The sequence below is a fragment of the Macaca thibetana genome, chromosome X, assembly GCF_024542745.1.
Source record: "Macaca thibetana thibetana isolate TM-01 chromosome X, ASM2454274v1, whole genome shotgun sequence".
NCBI lineage: Eukaryota > Metazoa > Chordata > Mammalia > Primates > Cercopithecidae > Macaca > Macaca thibetana.
The window spans coordinates 16,641,506-16,659,496 of NC_065598.1; the positions used below are offsets into that span (position 1 = coordinate 16,641,506).

At 39.5% G+C, this 17,991-nt stretch overlaps 1 protein-coding gene across 12 annotated transcripts in view; it reads left to right on the top strand.

The window, feature by feature from the left end:
• The window catches only part of REPS2 (RALBP1 associated Eps domain containing 2), a 200,542-nt gene that overhangs the window by 107,009 nt on the left and 75,542 nt on the right, over window positions 1-17,991 (top strand). For 7 of the 12 annotated variants that reach the window (XM_050777643.1, XM_050777646.1, XM_050777637.1 and 4 more), the window contains exons 9-12: window positions 4,807-4,901; window positions 10,828-10,897; window positions 12,368-12,421; window positions 16,544-16,589. In XM_050777643.1, the coding sequence (XP_050633600.1) occupies window positions 4,807-4,901; window positions 10,828-10,897; window positions 12,368-12,421; window positions 16,544-16,589 (265 nt within the window). The remainder of the gene's footprint in view (window positions 1-4,806; window positions 4,902-10,827; window positions 10,898-12,367; window positions 12,422-16,543; window positions 16,590-17,991) is intronic. The other 5 variants (XM_050777644.1, XM_050777645.1, XM_050777639.1 and 2 more) reach the window with 4 other exon arrangements.

A 17,991-nucleotide genomic window follows, 5' to 3' on the forward strand; every position in this document is an offset into this window, starting at 1 on the left:
CCACTGAGTTTTCTGTTTGGGGGTCATAACTAGTGCTGTTTTATTATTTTGATGCCATATGGCCATGGAACCTGTGGGACATGCCATGACTCCTTATTTGAGAAGTCACTTTTGTAGGTGTCCAAGTGTTTCACAGACTATTTCAAAAGTCACTGACATAATGGCTGGGTGTGGTGGCTCACGCTTGTAATCTCAGCACTTTTGGAGGCCAAGGCAGGTGGATCACTGGAGGTCAGGAGTTTGAGACCAGCCTGGCCAACATGGTGAAACCCCATGTACTAAAAATACAAAAATTAGACAGGTGTGGTGGCACACACTTGTAGTACCAGCTATTAGGGAGGCCAAGGCAGGAGAATCACTTGAACCTGGGAGGCAGAGGTTGCAGTGAGCCAAGATTACACCACTGCACTCCAGCCTGGGTGATAGAGCTAGACTCCATCTCAAAAAAAAAAAAAAAAAAAAAAATCACTGACATTATTTTTAGATATCTGAAATGTTAACAGGAAAGAAGTAATCTCTTGATTCCTTTCCTACTGCCAATGGCTTCTTTTGACCTGCTTATTCAGTAAAGGGGAATCTATAAAAAAGCACACCAATGAGCCTCATGTTTCTTCCTAGTCTTTTATGGAGACTGTCAGAATACATTTATACAGGAACAAGGCAAGAATCTGTCATATACACTTCAATTAAACAAAAATTGCACATCATTTCCAGGGCTTGTGGGATTAATCTTAAATAATAATTATATAGTTCTAACAGAAAACATGAAAATAACCCATAAAACTCTATCAAACTCAGTGGCGGTATATTTTAAAATGCTTTATCACTCATGTTTATCATTGTATGAAGCTTAAGAAAATGGCCAGAACCACCTAGGTCTCCTCTGTGCTTTTTTTTTTTTTGCTTTTCTTTGCAAAATATGAGTGATCCTATTCATTTTTTTGTTCATTTTAATGGCATCTCATTTAGTTTTTTTTTTTTTTGAGACGGAGTCTCGCTCTGTTGCCCAGGCTGGAGTGCAGTGGTGCAATCTCGGCTCACTGCAAGTTCTGCCTCCCGGGTTCACACCATTCTCCTGCCTCAGCCTCCCGAGTAGCTGGGACTACAGGCACACGCCACCACACCCGGCTAATTTTTTGTATTTTTAGTAGAGATGGGGCTTCACCATGTTAGCCAAGATGGTCTCGATCTCCTGACCTCGTGATCTGCCTGCCTTGGCCTCCCAAAGTGCTGGGATTACAGGCGTGAGCCACCGTGCCTGGCCTAGTGCTTTTTTTCTTTTCTTTTCTTTTTTTTTTTTTAAAGCTTAACTCTCACCTTTTTCCAACTTTTTTCTAATTGATCTATATTCAGTCTTTAAAAAATCTAATCCAGTTTTTGATAAGATTGGTGAAGAGGATAAATTTGGTTAATATCTTCATGCATTCATAACTAGACAGGCTTGTTTTCTAAAATAATATATATTTTTTTGAGATGGAGTCTTGCTCTGTTACCCAGGCTTGAGTGCAGTGGCATGATCTTGGCTCACTGCAATCTCTGCCTCCTGGGTTCAAGCAATTCTCCTGCCTCAGCCTCTTGAGTAGCTGAAGCTACAGGCACCTGCCACCATGCCTGACAGATTTTACAGATTTTTGTATTTTTAGTAGAGACGGGGTTTTACCATGTTGACCAGGCTGGTCCCGAACTCCTAGCCTCAAGTGATCCACCCACCTTGGCCTCCCAAAGTGCTGGGATTACAGGCGTGAGCCACCCACCACACCTGGCCTGTTTTGTAAAATAATGGAAGAGGAATTCTATCTGATGCCATTTTACTTGCAATTATGGAAATAGTCTCTTTTCCCTAATAGTAAAACTTCAATGACAGAGTTGTATTAGTTGGTGGCTTACCCTCTAGCCTTTTGATAGTTTCAGCTGGGTGAGGTGACTGACACCTGTAATCCCAGCACTCTGGGAGGCTGAAGCAGGAGGATCAGTTGAGGTCAGGATTTCAAGACCAGCCTGGGCAGCGTGGTGAAACCCCATCTCCACCAAAAAATACAAAAATTAGCGAGGTGTGGTGGTGCGCACCTGTGGTCCCCAGCTACCTGGATGGCTGAGGCAGGAGAATCGCTTGAAGCTGGGAGGCAGAGGTTACAGTGAGCCGAGATAGCGTCACTGCACTCCAGCCTGGGTGACAGAGTGAGACTCCGTCTCAAAAAAAATAAAAATAAAAATAAAAATAAATAAATAAAATAAAATAAAAATGAAAAAAAAAGTCACCTTTTGATAGGTGATTGGGTGGGTTCTGGTAGAAATTTTTGCCATAGAGTTTGTTAAAAAATATCTGTGAAGTACTTACTGTGTGAGAGGTACCACATCGTTCACTGTGGTCAGAATGCTGTATGAAACAGAGCTCCTACTCCCATGAACTAGTGGGCAGTTAATACGTGCCATCAAGGGGAAGCACAGATGCAGCAAGAGGGTGCATGACCTTAGGGAAGATTTCCTTAAATGTTTGGGCTGAGATGTGAAGACTGAGCTAGGGACTACATAGGTGAAGAAGGGAGAAGCTTAGGTTCTGAGAAGGGGGAACAGCAGGTTTGCTGGGGAGGCTCTGAGAGGGGACTTGGAACATAGGAGGAGTGAGAATTTCAGGCCACAGTGACTGGCATGCACGGAACCAGGGTAGAGGGGCTGGGTTGAAGCTGAGGAAGAAGGTGGGGAACATATGACGGGCAATAATGTTACCTTATTTTAGGCTGATAAGAGACACAATCAGATTTGCTATGTGAAATGATCATGCAGATCATGCAGGATCATGCAGGTCCAGAGAACAGGTTTTGAGGGGCACAGGTAGAAACCAGAAGACTAAGTTGTGGCAGCTGGCCAGTCAGGAGCAGCAGGGCGCTTGCACTGGGGAGGCGACAGTGAGATGGAGAGATGTGGACACCTTGGAGAGAGGTTTAGCAGGTAATTGACAACATTTATAGTTTTGGAAAGTGTTAGCTTTCTTCACAGGAAGATCCCCTCATGATAAAGCATCAGTCATATAATACTAGTCAGAGCCTTGATTGATAGACCAGAAAGAGAAATCTTAATAATGGTTCACACCACTCTTGGGGCTGGACTGAGGAATGGTGCTTTTACTGAGTTTTTACCAAGGAAACAGACTATGAGGTATGGTCAGAAAAATCACCAGGGCCCACAGTTTGCCCCATCTGATACTGGTGAAATTCAGACCAGAGTAAGCAAATGAACAAATTAAGGTGCTTGTTCTTTTTTTTTTTTTTTTTTGAGACGGAGTCTGGCACTGTCGCCCAGGGTAGAGTGCAGTGGCCGGATCTCAGCTCACTGCAAGCTTCGCCTCCCGGGTTTATGCCATTCTCCTGCCTCAGCCTCCCGAGTAGCTGGGACTACAGGCACCCGCCACCTTGCCCGGCTAGTTTTTTGTATTTTTTAGTAGAGACGGGGTTTCACTGCGTTAGCCAGGATGGTCTCGATCTCCTGACCTCGTGATCCGCCCGTCTCGGCCTCCCAAAGTGCTGAGATTACAGGCTTGAGCCACCGCGCCCCGCCAAGGTGCTTGTTCTTAACTCCATGTGGTGCTGATACTCAGACCAGTAGTTACTTCCTTACTTACTGTATATATGTATGCATGTATGTATTTATTTAAATTAGACACGTAGGTAGGAAGGTAGGTAGATACATAGACAGATGAGACAGGGTCTCACTATGTTGCCCAGGCTGGTCTCAAACTCCTAGACTCAAGCAGTCCTCCTGCCTTGGCCTCCCAAAGTGCTGGCATTACAGGTGTGAGCCACCATGCCTGGCCAATGGTCAGTACTTTACTGCAGAAGGATATTGGCATTTCAGTCCCTGATGGGAGTGGGAGGGTGGGGAAGGATTTAAAACAATGCCAATCCACTTTTCACATTTGATTCAAGTTTTTTTAAACCTTGCATTACAATTTTATTTCCTAATAGCTTGTCTTGACTTGTAGCTTCTGTTTATTATCTGGCACAGTCTGCTTTTCCTCTTTGGAATATTGACAAATTTTCTAGCTGTTGAGATATTTCTTTCCTAATTACTTTGTGACAAAGTAGTGCAGCAGAATCTGCTTCTAAGACATAGCCTGGTGTGAAGTAATTAGCTTACCAAGTAGACTGATCTTTCCTCATGTGAATTCACTTAACTACTGAAATAACAGCCAGTGTCACTATTGCATATTGAAAGAAACCCTTAATGAGATTCTTTTTTCTTTGTTGTAAATCAGCAAGAATTTGTGCTCTTATTTTATCATTCCTGACAACCAAGGAGGTAAATATTTCATAAAATTACCTTGGGTGCACGTCATTATAAGATCTTGCCTATATCCAACAATAGTTAAATGATGTATTTCCTTAGTTAATGTCCCTATACATTAGAAACTACACTAGTAACATGGTTAAGACTTACATATTGTGATAGTGATGGTTAATGTGGAAAATTACTGTGCTATAAAATGAAGTGTTCAGAGCACATACTCTTCAGCCAGACTGCTGAGAGTTAAAGTCCCTGCTCTTCTATTTATCAGCTGTATGACCTTGAGTAAGTTGCTTAACTTCCCTGTTCTCAGTTTCATCACATGTGAAATGGGGATAATAGAAGTACTGGGTTGTCCATGTAAAGAACTGAAAATACTACCCTAGCATGATGAATGCCATAAGTGGTCTATCAGAGCTAGCTGATTTTGTTGTTATATTTAACGAGCACAGAAAAGCTGATGGGAAACACTGATTACTATGGCTCTAGGAAATATTCTTATATATTCTTTTTGTTTCTTCCTAGCTTTTCCTAAGCCCAAGTGGGACTGTCAATTATTTGATTCTTATTCTGAGTCACTGCCGGCAAATCAACAACCTCGTGACTTGAATCGGATGGAGGTAAAGATTTTCGTATGCTGATAAATAAGGATGTGTATGGAGTTAAATCCATTAGCCTATGTTCTTTATGAACTCTGGAAAATGAACTTTTTTTTTTTTGCTTGAAAATGAGCTTTTATAACATTTCCTTTTTGTACTTGGTAATTATTAATACTTTGATGCTCAGCCTTTCAGATCTAGACACCAGATGTATCTATAATTTTTCCCCTTTTCTCCCTAAAACTGGATGTGCTAAAGTAAGTAACATAATCTCTAGACCTTCTAGATGCGAAAAGTAGATATAGCCAAACTAAGCCAGAAAATTCTAGCCAAGTTATTTACTTTAACCAAGCTTTAATTCCCTAGTAAATAATTTTAATTGTATTTTTATCAGTTGGGCATTAATAAGCTATACTGAACCAGAACTGCTTTGAGAAGAGGTTTGAGGACTTTATATGAGGGCCCCAAATCACATTCGGAATTCCTTCAGGGTTTTTAGCTTTTGGACCAAAGGAGGACTGATTTGGATGATCCCCAAAAGGAACTTGGAGAATTCCCCCAGTGTTGGGCCATGGATGGAAGGACTTAGCCAAGTGCTTAGGGAGCCTTAGCTATGGATCAATAAATAGGAGTTGTTATTGTTGTCATCACCACTGTCATTGTCATCATTATCACCATTATGATTACTATGATGACAACTTAGGATACCTGCTGTTCCCTTCCTTAAAAAATTTGGAAATGTTTAATAAATGGAGCTTTATTCACAGACTCCTGTTAGAGTCCTCTGACCCTAGTTGAAACCATTGCAAGATGATAGAAGTCAAAGGCAGGGAACAGGGACATTTCTTTAATTTCTTGTGACTGTGCATGATGATTTATTCTCTCACATGAGGCCCTCATGCCTGTAGCGTGTATTATGGATGGCATCGTCTGCTCCCCTGTGAGCCAGTCAAGCCTGCCTTTCCAGTGCTCCTCTGACTAACATCTCTGTTTGCCACTTTGCTTTTCTTTCTTTGAGTTGCATCCTCCATGATACTTTCCTCAGATTTCTACTCATGGGAAAAAGACATAAAGAAAAGTCACTTCAGGAGGAATGAGAGATGTGCATTTGAAGAATTTTGGTTAAATTTTTTTTTTTCTGCAGAATGCATATGACAGAGACAGATAAAATAGTTTGCCACTTTTCATGGCCCTTGGTTTACTTTGGAGATTCTAGCAGTGTTTAAAGAGCTTTGTTTATCAAACCAGGATGGATACTTCTATGGCTCTCTGACTCTGTGTGTGTATATATGTGTATGATGGCCCCCCTGCTTGCATAAAATGATGAAGTTATTAGTTGATCTTCTTTTAAAATGGCCATAAAATCTGTTACACACACACACACACACACACACACACACACACCCCGATGTCTTTTATACTCTGTTACACACACACACACACACACACACACACACACACACACACACACACAGAGTCTCTCTCGCTGTCTCTTTGTCTCTCTCTCTCTCTCTAATGTCCTGGATGATGTTACATATATTCACCTTTGTGGATGTTATATGCAGCTAGCTTTATATACTTTTGTATACTTTAAGTGACCTTCTTGGGGAGGGGAGATTAAAAACTACCTAGTCTTTTTTTTTTTTTTTTGGCCCTATCCAAAGAAGAAAGCAAAACAACAACAAAAAAATCCCTCTTTTCCAACCAAATTGTTATTTTTGAGGATGCTATGGTTTTAGACAATGAATGCAGTAAACAGAATTCAAGGACAAAGTAATAGGGTTAATTGATGGTTTGTTCATTTAAGAAGTATGGGTCAGATTGCAATAATGATTCAGTATTTCATGTTCTTCTAAACTATTACTGATTTTTCTTTCTACCAATCTTTTAATATATCATGAATGCATGGAGTTTAATTAGATTTTGGAACTAGCGCTGTGATTGATGACTCCAGTATAGGTGGTTGTGTTCTGAACAAAGCTGCAGCTGATTTAGGTCCCAGGTCATGAGAAATTGGCTTAGTGATACATCTTTTTCTAAAGACAGCAGAGCTGTAGCCATGCACTTATTTCCATTAAGAATTACAGATGATAATTTCAGGTATATTTCTCTTTATGAGTGTCTCTTAGATTACTGGATTTCTTTCTTTTTCTAAACAGCTTTACTGATAAGAGACTTTACATACCATACCCATTAAAGTATATAATTCAGTAATTTTTATTATATTAACAGTTGTTCCACCATCACTACAGTTTAATTTTAGAACATCATCAGCCCAAAGAGAAACCCAATACTCATGAGCAGTCACTTCCTATTCCTCTGTCTCTGCCAGCCTCTGATAATCACTAATCTATTTTCTGTCTCTAGATTTGCCTATTCTGGACATTTCATATAAATGGAAGCATATAGTATGTAATGTTTTGTGACCGTATTCTTTCACTTAGTATAATGTTTTCAAGGTTCACTCAGATCATAACATGTATCAGTGCTTCATTCCTTTTTAATGCTGAATAATATTGCATCGTATGGATATGCTACATTTTGTTTGTCCATTCATCAGTTGATGGACATTTGCATTGCTTCCACTTTTAGCTATTATAAATAATGCTACTATGAACATAGATGTACAGGTTTTTGTGTGGATGTGTGTTTTCGGTTCTCTTGAGTATATACCTAGGAGTGGAGTTGTTGGATTGTATCATAACTTTTTGAGGAATCACCAAACTGGTTTCCAAAGCAACTATACTATTTTACATTCTTCCACTAGCAGTGTATGAGGGTTCCAATTTTCCCACATCCTTGTTAACACTTATTGTCTGACTTTTTGATTTTAGACACCCTAGTGGAATTAAGTGGTGTCTCATTGTGGTTTTGATTTGAGTTTCCTAATGATTAATGACATTGAGCATCTTTTTGTGTGCTTATTAGCCATTTGTATATCTTTTTTGGTGAAGTGTCTAAGTCCTTTGTCCATTTTAAAATTGAATTACTTGTCTACTATTGAATTGTAAGTGTTCTTGTGCTTTTGGCATCATATCTAAGAAACCATTGCCTAATATTAAATCACGAAGATTTACTCCCGTGTTTTCTTCTAAGAGATTTTTGTTTTTGTCTTTTTTTGTTTTGTTTTTTGAGATGCAATCTCACTCTATTGCCAGGCTGGAGTGCAGTGGCATGATCTCAGCTCATTTGCAACCTCTGCCTCCCAGGTTCAAACGATTCTCCTGCCTCAGCCTCCTGAGTAGCTGGGACTACAGGTGTGCGCCACCAAGCCCAGATAATTTTCTATTTTTAGTAGAGATGGGATTTCACCATGTTGGCCAGGATGGTCTCGATCTCTTGACCTTGTGATCCGCCCACCTCGGCCTCCCATAGTGCTGGATTACAGGCATGAACCACTGAGTCTGGCCTCTTCTAAGAGTTTTATAGTTTTAGACCTTTACATTTAGGCGTGTGATTAATTTTGAGTTAATTTTTGTGTATGTTCTGAGGAAGAGGTCCAACTTTATTTTTTTGTATGTGGATTTCTAGTCATCCCAGCACCATTTATTGAAAAGACACTTTTTTCCCCTTTGAATTGTCTTGCACCCTTTTTGGAAATCAACTGACCGTAAATGTAAGGGTTTATTTCTGGGTTTTCAGTTCTATTCTATTGATCTGTATGTTTATGATTATGCCAGTACCACAGTGTCTTGATAATTTTAGATTTGTAGTAAGTTTTGAAATCAGGAAATGTGAATTCTTTAACTTTGTTCCTCTTTTTCAAGAATATTTTGCTATTCTGACTTCCTTGCATTTCCATATGAAATTTAGGACAAGCTTGCCAAATTCTGACAAAAAAAGATTGCATTGAATTTGTAGATCAGTTTGGAGAGTATGGCCACCTTACCAATATTAAGTCTTCTAACTCATCAGCATGAGATGTCTTTCCATTTATTTAATTTCTTTCAACAGTTTTTTGAGATTTCTTTTTATCTACATTGCCTACTTCTAAATTATGTTATTCTCCAAAGGGGTCTGATTTGTAATGCAGGTGGCAAAAGACAATGAAGGAAATGCACTGTTATGGTACATTGTTCTACTGGAGATAGTAGACTTCGGATAGGAAATTATATCTAGATACTTCATTTTAATGAGTAAATCTCAGCACTATATGAGGCCGAGGTGGGCGGATCATGAGGTTAGGAGATCGAGACCATCCTGGCTAACACAGTGAAACCCTGTCTCTGCTAAAAATACAAAAAATTAGCCGGACGTGGTGGCACGTGCCTGTAGTCCCAGATACTCAGGAGGCTGAGGCAGGAGAATCGCTTGAACCTGGGAGGCGGAGGTTGCAGTGAACCAAGACTGTGCCACTGCACTCCAGCCTGGGGGACAGAGCAGGATTCCATCTCAAAAACAAACAAACAAACAAACAAACAAACAATTACTTGAGTGAAGACTGTTAAATCCTAGACCAGTTTTCTACTAAGTAATACTTCGGTCTCTTTCTTGGGAATAGTTTAAAACAACAGTTTAAAACAAAAGTGTTGCTTATCTCTCTGGGGTTGTTTAGGTTCTGAGAGGTAAACCAATTAACTTTTTGGAACACCAGATGGCTCCAGGAATTTGCTCTCTTTCCTTCAAGATAAATGTTACAATTTATCTTTATTTGATTTGTGACTATGTTTTAAATATAAACAGTATCAAAAGGCATATGATGACAAGTCTTCCATCTACCAAGTCACCTTTCAGTTCTTACATATCTTTCCAGAGTTTGTGTATATAAATAAAGCAAATGTGAATATATATTATTCTTTAATCTTATAGGCCTTAGAGTGCATATTCTTTTCCAGCTTTGAGGTATAATTGACAAAAATATATATTTACGGTGTTTTGATCTGTGTATATGAAATGATTACTGCAATCAAACTAATTAACATATCTGTCACCTCTCACATAGTTACCTTTTTTTTTTGGTGTGGTGAGAACATTTAAGATCAATTCCCTTAGCAGTTTTCAAATATACCATACATTGTTATTAACTATAGTTAGAATGTGTGTTAAATTGAGAATTTATAAGAAATAAATTTACAGTAAGTAGATTTTAAACGGTTTAAAACTAATTCATACTTAATAGATTTGGGTATTCACATTAGTGTAAGTGAGGACTTCCCCCCGTTTGCATTAGGAGAAAATGTTAATCTGCTTATCGTAAAATTCTTTTATCCCATAACAAGAAGGCTGTTTTAATCAGGTTTAGATACCATCTGCATGACAGATTTTGGCAAACACCCACATTGTGGGGCCACTTGTCAGAACTTCTTTGTGTTTGTGAAAAAATACATAAAGGACAGGTTTGTTCTTGGCCAAATGGACAAGAGTTGCTATGCAATTCTGTGGCTGAATCCCAGTCTGAATTCAGATTTAATACATGTCCCTTAATCTGAATCATATTTTTCCTCTGTGTATGTAAAATTTCAATACAAATTAACATACACCTCACTAGGAACCTAAAAAAAATAAGATAGTATTAAATGCAGGGTTTACTGCAGACGGAAATGTTGGCAAGAAATAATAGCTTTTAAGATATTTTCGACTGGGCACGGTGGCTCACGCCTGTAATCTAGCACTTTGGGAGGCTGAGGCGGGCGGATCACAAGGTCAGGAAATCGAGACCATCCTGGCTAACACAGTGAAAGCCTATCTCTACTAAAAATACAAAAAATTAGCCAGGCGTGGTGGTGGGTGCCTATAGTCCCAGCTACTCGGGAGGCTGAGGCAGGAGAATGGCGTGAACCTGGGAGGTGGAGGTTGCAGTGAGTCGAGATCAAGCCACTGCACTCCAGCCTGAGCAACAGTGCGAGACTTCGTCTCAAAAAAAAACAAAATTTTTTTTTCATCATATGTGTGCATCACTTAATTTCTGTTCCAACCAGTTTAATTCATTTACTTTTCTTTTTCAAAGAAGACATCTGTTAAAGACATGGCTGACCTTCCTGTCCCTACCCAGGATGTGACTAGTGATGACAAACAAGGTAGGAAAAGAATCAGTTTTCTTCCTTAACCAACGTTCTACCTCTGTTATCTTATCTACTCCTCTTGGAATGGTGGCTTCTAGAGCATATGAGGGTGGTTCTCAGCATGTAAACACATTTGGATAGAGTAAGTAGTTCAAATCATTGTCATAAAACAGTAGTTCACAAAGTGGTAGCAAGAGCTTGAGTGTCCAGAGTCTTCCAACTCATTGGCCCTTTAGTCTTTGCTGACCCTCAGGCTACTCTTAACACCTTACACTGGAATCTGATCATGGCAATTAGGAAATGACTGGAAGCTGAACGAATTGAGTGCTTAACATGTGTTTGCAGATGTGATCCCAGACATCAGTGTAAATGCACATTTGCACACCGTTCTAATCCATGAGGAAGTTCTCTTCTGGACAGAGCTTTTGTCCTTAGCGTTTATCTGTTCTTGTCTTTGTGAGTGTGGGAGTGTGACATGGAACCCAGCTATAATTTTCCTATCTTACTGGGCAGCTGAGAAGCAGTGCTGCACAGCATTCCGTGTTAGAGCTACTGCCAGGGATGAGTTGGCCTGGGAATATCTAGAAGTGTGGGAGGGACCCTCTCCCCCACCTCCTACACTTTGTATAGTGCTTTATAATCTACCAGGTCCTTCCTCATATACTGTCTTATTCAGTCCTCACAAAACTGAATGGAGGCTGGTAAGTTTTATCACCTGAAATTTAGAGATGAGTAAACTAAAATTCAGACACTATGAATCATTTGCCTAGTTATTAAGAAAAAGATTTGGGACAAAAACCAAGATTTTTTCTAAGCCTCAAGCCAGTATTCTGCCTGTTATTTGATATTGATTTACTACCCATGAATAAGAGGCTTATTTGAAGGGACTAAAAATCAGTGAAGCTATTTCAGGTTTTATTGTTGAGGCCTGCCATTGATTAGGCATTGTATGGGGGCTAAACATGAAAAATAAGTTTTCCATTAAGCGACAGTAATTGCATGTTCTCTATTTAAATACTTGTTTGGGAAAGACAGGTAGAAGTGGACATTGTCTGCGGTAGCATGTACTCTGACCATTCTCCTAACTACAGTGGAATAACTGGGCAAACTATAAAAATATTGAAACCTGGATTGCACAACCAGGGGTTCTCACGTCATCAGTCTGGGTGTCAGAAATGAAAGAGGGAGAAACTCCCAATACTTCCTGGTAATACTCCTCCTATCTGCTTGAGGTGCTGTCTCTGGGAAGTTGAAAATACATCTTTGCTCTTTGTAGAAGGAGAACCTATTTCCATACTCCAGGAGGTCTTTATTGTTTTAGTAAATGCTATAGCAACTTTTAGAGGTTTGTGAGACCTGTTTTTGTAAGTGATGACTAGCAATTCTTTGTTTTAATCCAATTTGCCTCAGAAATGACATTTTATAGTTTCAATTTTTTTTCCTCTTTTCCCTTTCTTGTTGCTTAAAAAAACAAAACACCACTAGCTTTGAAAAGTACTATCAATGAAGCCTTATCAAAGGACGTGTCTGAGGATCCAGGTAGGAGAAAACCATTTTTGTATATTCTATATAATTATTTTTAAATAAAAAACAGCAAGTCAGTGAGTAGAAGATTGATACCTCTGTGATAGTGTGTCTGTTTCTCTCTATTTATTTGTCTTGTATTTTATTACAAGGAAACCTTTTGGCTTTTTACCCTTTCTCTCTTTTCAGGTATGAGAACAGGGTGATATCTTTTCAAGTTTTTAAGTTTCACTGAAAGGATCACTCCGTGTGAATATAGGGTCATGTTACTAAGTGCAAACTTGAGAAGGCTTGAGGCTGAGATGATTTCAACAAGGCATTTTGGGTTTTGTGTAGAGTAAGAAACTTATGGGGTAGATCAATTGGAGGCCCAGAGTTGGTATTTTCCATTTCCAAAGCAGAAATCTCAAATATTTTTATTATACTTCACCACCAGGAAGGCAACTATATGTGCTTATATATGGAGTGAATTCCAAGAAGAAAAATAAAAGTTGTACAGTTTTTTGGAGAGTCAGACCTGTATCTGTGGAGTCATGGAGAATGGCTGCCCCTGTGTCCTCAGCTCTCTGTTGATGGAGCCATCATTGAACCAAGTTGAATCTAGTTAAAAACAAAGTGACTACAGAAGACATTACTATTTGGAGCTCTAGTTATAAGGACATGAAAGAAGTTGTTGCTTTCTCTTTTGCTGTTATCTTTCTTGCATATTTTAAATAAGTCAATCATGTTTGTTGTGATAAGCTAGCTATCATCCTGGGCTTATTTGTTGAACGCTGGAACAGAGGAATCAATATAATGTTGAGGCTTATGCTGTGGTACAATATTTCCCAAATGTCAAGTTCATTCAGAGTTTCAAAGAGAGATGGGTGGAGGGAGAGGAAGGAATTGGAGGAGTGGGAGAAAAATACGGTAGGGGGAAGGAGAAAGAGAGAATATGAGAATGAGAATAAATATGAATGAATATGGATGATGGATTTCAATTATGGAGGCCTGAGAAACTGTATTTTTTGGCAGCGCCCCAGTTGGTTCTGGTACATAGCCTGTTTTGGGAACCACCAGCTGTGGAAGGTGATGCTACAAAATAGAAAATTAAGGTTATAGATCAACCATGACTCCAAAAGTGATGGGAATTCCGAAGCTTAATTTTGACTTTTGAAACAGATTTGAATTCATTCCTTATTGGGTGAAATGTTCTGTTAATGTAGGCCAACACCTGGGGCAGTTCTTTCTAGCTCTTATTTCTGGAGCTAAAGTGGATGCATTCCAGTTTCGTAAACTTCATGTTGTCGTATTAGTAAAAGCTGTTTAAATTTGGAGTGTTAAATTGGTGCTTCTCCAACAGCCTTTAAGTATCATAACTCTTCCTACTTTTTTTTTTTAAGGGATTTTAGCACAAGATCAAGTGTCATCTGGGGCATGAGCTTTAGATCTCATTTTAAACATTCCTTCATTGACTAGGACATGGCATCACCAAATAAAACTCAACAGGTGTGCCACAGCATGGGAAGTATGTGGGAATTGATTTCACATTGTGCCTGGGAGCATGCTATGTGTTTTCTGATTTGTTTTTCCCACTACTGCCCCTCTCTGGGTATGAGGGAGTTCCTCATCTTAAACATAGTTAATCCCCCCTTTTCTGGGAAATGTTTGGATTCCCAGTGGGAGACACAAGAGTTTCAAGGTGGTGATTTAGAATTCTGGATGGCTGTCCTTCCATGTGTACCTCAGTTCAGTTGCTGCCTTTTGGAGGGTTAATCTCTAGGCCTGCTCCTCTTTCCGTTCCCATTTCCTGGAAAGATGACATGCCTTGAGTGTTCTAGGAAGTTGGCATTCCTCTTTCCAGCTACACGAGAAGCTATGATCCATTTGTTGTAATTGCTGAGAGTGTCTATATTAGCGGAGTCTTAAGAGATTTTTTTAACCAATATCCCATTCCAACCTAATTCAACAGAGCACCATGCACAATGATGGTCTTTTTCTTGATGTCTCTGGCCCATGTTGAGGTGTTTTCAGCTGGTTCACCCTCACAGTGCTGTCTTTAGACTGCTGTTGGTGATTCTAACAGCTGCTCCATTGCCAACTATCACCCCATGTTTTTATTGGGGTAGAGCAGTTCTGTCCTTCTGTTACCTGCTCCCACCTGAACCTCCTTTGCTGTCCTAGAAGGAACTAAATTTAGAAACCACATTTCCAGGCTTGAAAAATTAGGAACCTTTATTTATGCACTCTACAATAGTAGTATTTTGCAATTCTAAAGTACATTCAGTTTTTAAAGTACTTTCACCATATCTGTCCCTGTGAGAAAGAGACTGCATTTTTATTGCCTTTGTTTTCTAGGTGAGGAGACTGAGGTTCAGGGAAGTAACAGCTAGTTAGTGTCATGGCCAGGAGGAGGGCCTTAGTTTCAGGACTCCTGGCCTGGTCTCTAGTCCTGTCTCTCCACTACTCATCCACACCCTCACCCCATCTGTCTGTCTGTCTGTCTATCTCTCACCAGCAGGGCTCACCCCTCCTTCCACACCCATCCCTACCAGCAAAAAGACAAAGATAATGGCAGTTGACAAAGGAATTAACAGTCACCATGGTCTGGTTTGGGGAACAGTATTTTATCATGTCCGGGACCTCTCCTACCCACGTATTTCTTGAAAGCAGTGGGGCCTGAGGGAGAAGAGGGCCACGGAGCCAGCTGCAGGCAGCCTGCGCAGAGGGCTTCCCCAGCTCTGCGGTGAGTCTGGTCCACTCTGTCCACCCAGCCCCAAGGCAGCCTCCTGGGCTGGGAGAGAGGCTTCCTGAGGCCGCTTTCTTTGCTGCCTGGGGTTTGTAGGAGGGAGGGAGATCTTTTTCTGTCCATATCCAGGTGCAGGTGCACGATAATGGGCAAAAGAGGACTCAAACTTCTTGGGTTTTCCAGGCTTTCCTGCACTCTGGCAGCATTTCAGCTGTTTGAAGCTGGAAGACCCCTGTGTTCTCACTACAACAAGCCAAAATGCTTGGGTTGGGAGAAGTGCATCTCTTGTGCAGCTGACCAGTAGTTTGCTTTGTGTCTTGTTAGCATTTATGAGGATTTTCGCCTCCCCTCTCTGCCCTGTTACCTAACCCAAGGATTTTAATGATCATCATAAATTCAGGCTGCTTCATACCAAGGAGGGTTTTTATCTTTGGAGCAATGTAAAAGAGGATGAGATAATGCAGTGAGACATTTTCTTTTTGGAAGAATTCATGCAAACAAAGAAATTACATTCTTCTTGTTCTGTGTTACTAGCACCTTTTCTATGATTTTTAATGACATTTTATGATGAAAAATTTGCAATGTTTGCAACACCTGAGCATAGCTACTGGTTCCTAAAGTTGTCTTCCATAGAGGATTGAAAGCATAAAAAGAGGATTAGCATTTTTGTAAATGTTTCTAATTACGCCTCACAACTTGTGATGGGGAAGAAGGCTCTATGGGTGTTGGCAGTGAGCAAGTTAGTTTATGATTTAAATTTGATGAGGAAAAGTCATATGGCTGGGAAAAGATTCAGCAATTTTTTTTCATAATTCTCTGTATGATTTGGTCACAGAGATGTGGGACACAAGGATATTTTCTTACAGGAGAAGCTGTATAGCTCATTTCCACTTACTTGTGAGAGCTTTGTTTTTTTGTGGCCATGCTGCTCTGGTAGTGTTTTTTTGTTTTTTGTTTTGTTTTGTTTTGTTTTTTAATGTAGTTAGATAGACTTCTTCCTATCCTTCAGGGTAGACTGGTTCAAAATCTATTACTAGACTATCATGATAGACCAAGAAACCCTCAAGTGTGAATCCATCGTTATATAAAAAAGACAACCCCCTTGAAAGGGGTTGTCTTTTTATACTGGAATGTGTTCATTAATCAACTTGAATTTGAGAATGGCCTCTCAAATAGTGCTCTGGCCAAAGGAAAAATATGCTGGGTTTTCTTTCTTTTTAATCGTTCCTTTAGATTTTGAAATAAAACAAGGAAATCATGAAAATGTGGGAGATGTCCAGTTCTCCACATGGGCATTTTTACCTCACATTTGCCTGTTGATGTGTTCTGTACTAGCCCAGGTGCTGCATATAAACTTGTTTAACTGCAGAAATGAAACCCAAGCAAACAACAAATAATCTTTGTTTCAGCAACTTCCAAGGATTCCAACAGTCTCAAAGCAAGACCAAGATCCAGGTAGTGTTCATTTAATTTCTGCTTTAATGCCCTTTGTGCCCTGCCCCCTGCCTAGAAATAAGAACCACAAACCAAAAACCCAACCCATGATTTCCTCTTCCTTTAGATGTAAAGCTTAGGGTATGATCCATTTCACTCATGCGTGGCCTGATGGGAACATGCAGTAATGCTGGGAGCCTTGGTTTCTGTGGTCACTAGTGCTAGAAGGTGGTCACTAGTGCCCTATGGCCCCTCAACATGAAGTGGATTGTGTGAGATGACCCAGTTGTTGCAAGATGATAACTAATAGGGGGAAGTAGCTTTGGAAAGAGGAAAATATGGGTAAGGTAACAAACACGAAAATTTGCTATCATGACAAGGTGAACACCAAAAAGTAAAAAGTCTGGGTAATAAAATCTAGAGTAGGGAAAGAAAATGCTTGTGATAACTTCAGTGAAGCTTGCAGCTTCAGGTAAGCAATGTTTATGGTCTGTTTGAGCCTATCTTAGTGCCCCTCTCGGCTTCACATTTTTTAAGAGGCTATTAAAAGAGAGAAAGCCAGTAAGGCAGAGCTGCGGTTGATGTGAGACTCAGAAAAGAGGCGCAGAGGGGAAATACAGAGACACTAATAGAATTAATCCATTAAGGAAGGGAAATGGTATTGGTACTGTATTTCACTGGTAGAACTGCAGTGTAAGATAGGATACCAAGGATACCATGTGTGTGCTTTCTGTTTTGCTTTGGCTCTTAGAGACATTTTCCCCTCCTTTGCCTACTAGACACAATCCTGAAAAAGTAAATTTAAGTCTGATCATATTTAATATGCTTGAAATACTGATATTTAAGGAACCTCATCTCTTTGTAAGTCAAAGAGTTATCCTTTAGTTTCTATCTGCATTTTCCAAATTGGGTTTTTGTTTCCTTGTTTATGTAAGATACAGATATCTATATTTTTATATTTGTCTATATTTAAAAACAATAGAGTAATTCTTTTAGGTAGGAAGAAAAGGTATAGGCATTCTTTCTGTGGTAAACACATTTACTCATCCTTTTTAAAAGGATGAATGGATCTTTTACAAACTAGTCTGTACTAGTTTTGGGATATACTTTCATAGTAGGAATTGCCATTGAATTGCAGAAATCTGTTATGTGTACTATGTTAACCATAAATCGAACCTCAAAGTTTTAGCTTCTGCTGACTTCCTTTCTCCCTGAAAGCCAGTGAAATTATAAAATCTCATAGCCACATATTCTATTATTAATGTGTCTGGCTAAATTTTACATATTATCCTTTCAGAGATTGTGCTTTTGGTCTAATTTGGAGGATTTTATTTTCATTACTTCTCACTGGGAAGAAGAGAATTGAATTATTTTTATCCTCTTTTTTGAAATATTAAAGTTTTGTAGAAATATAAGGAAAAGA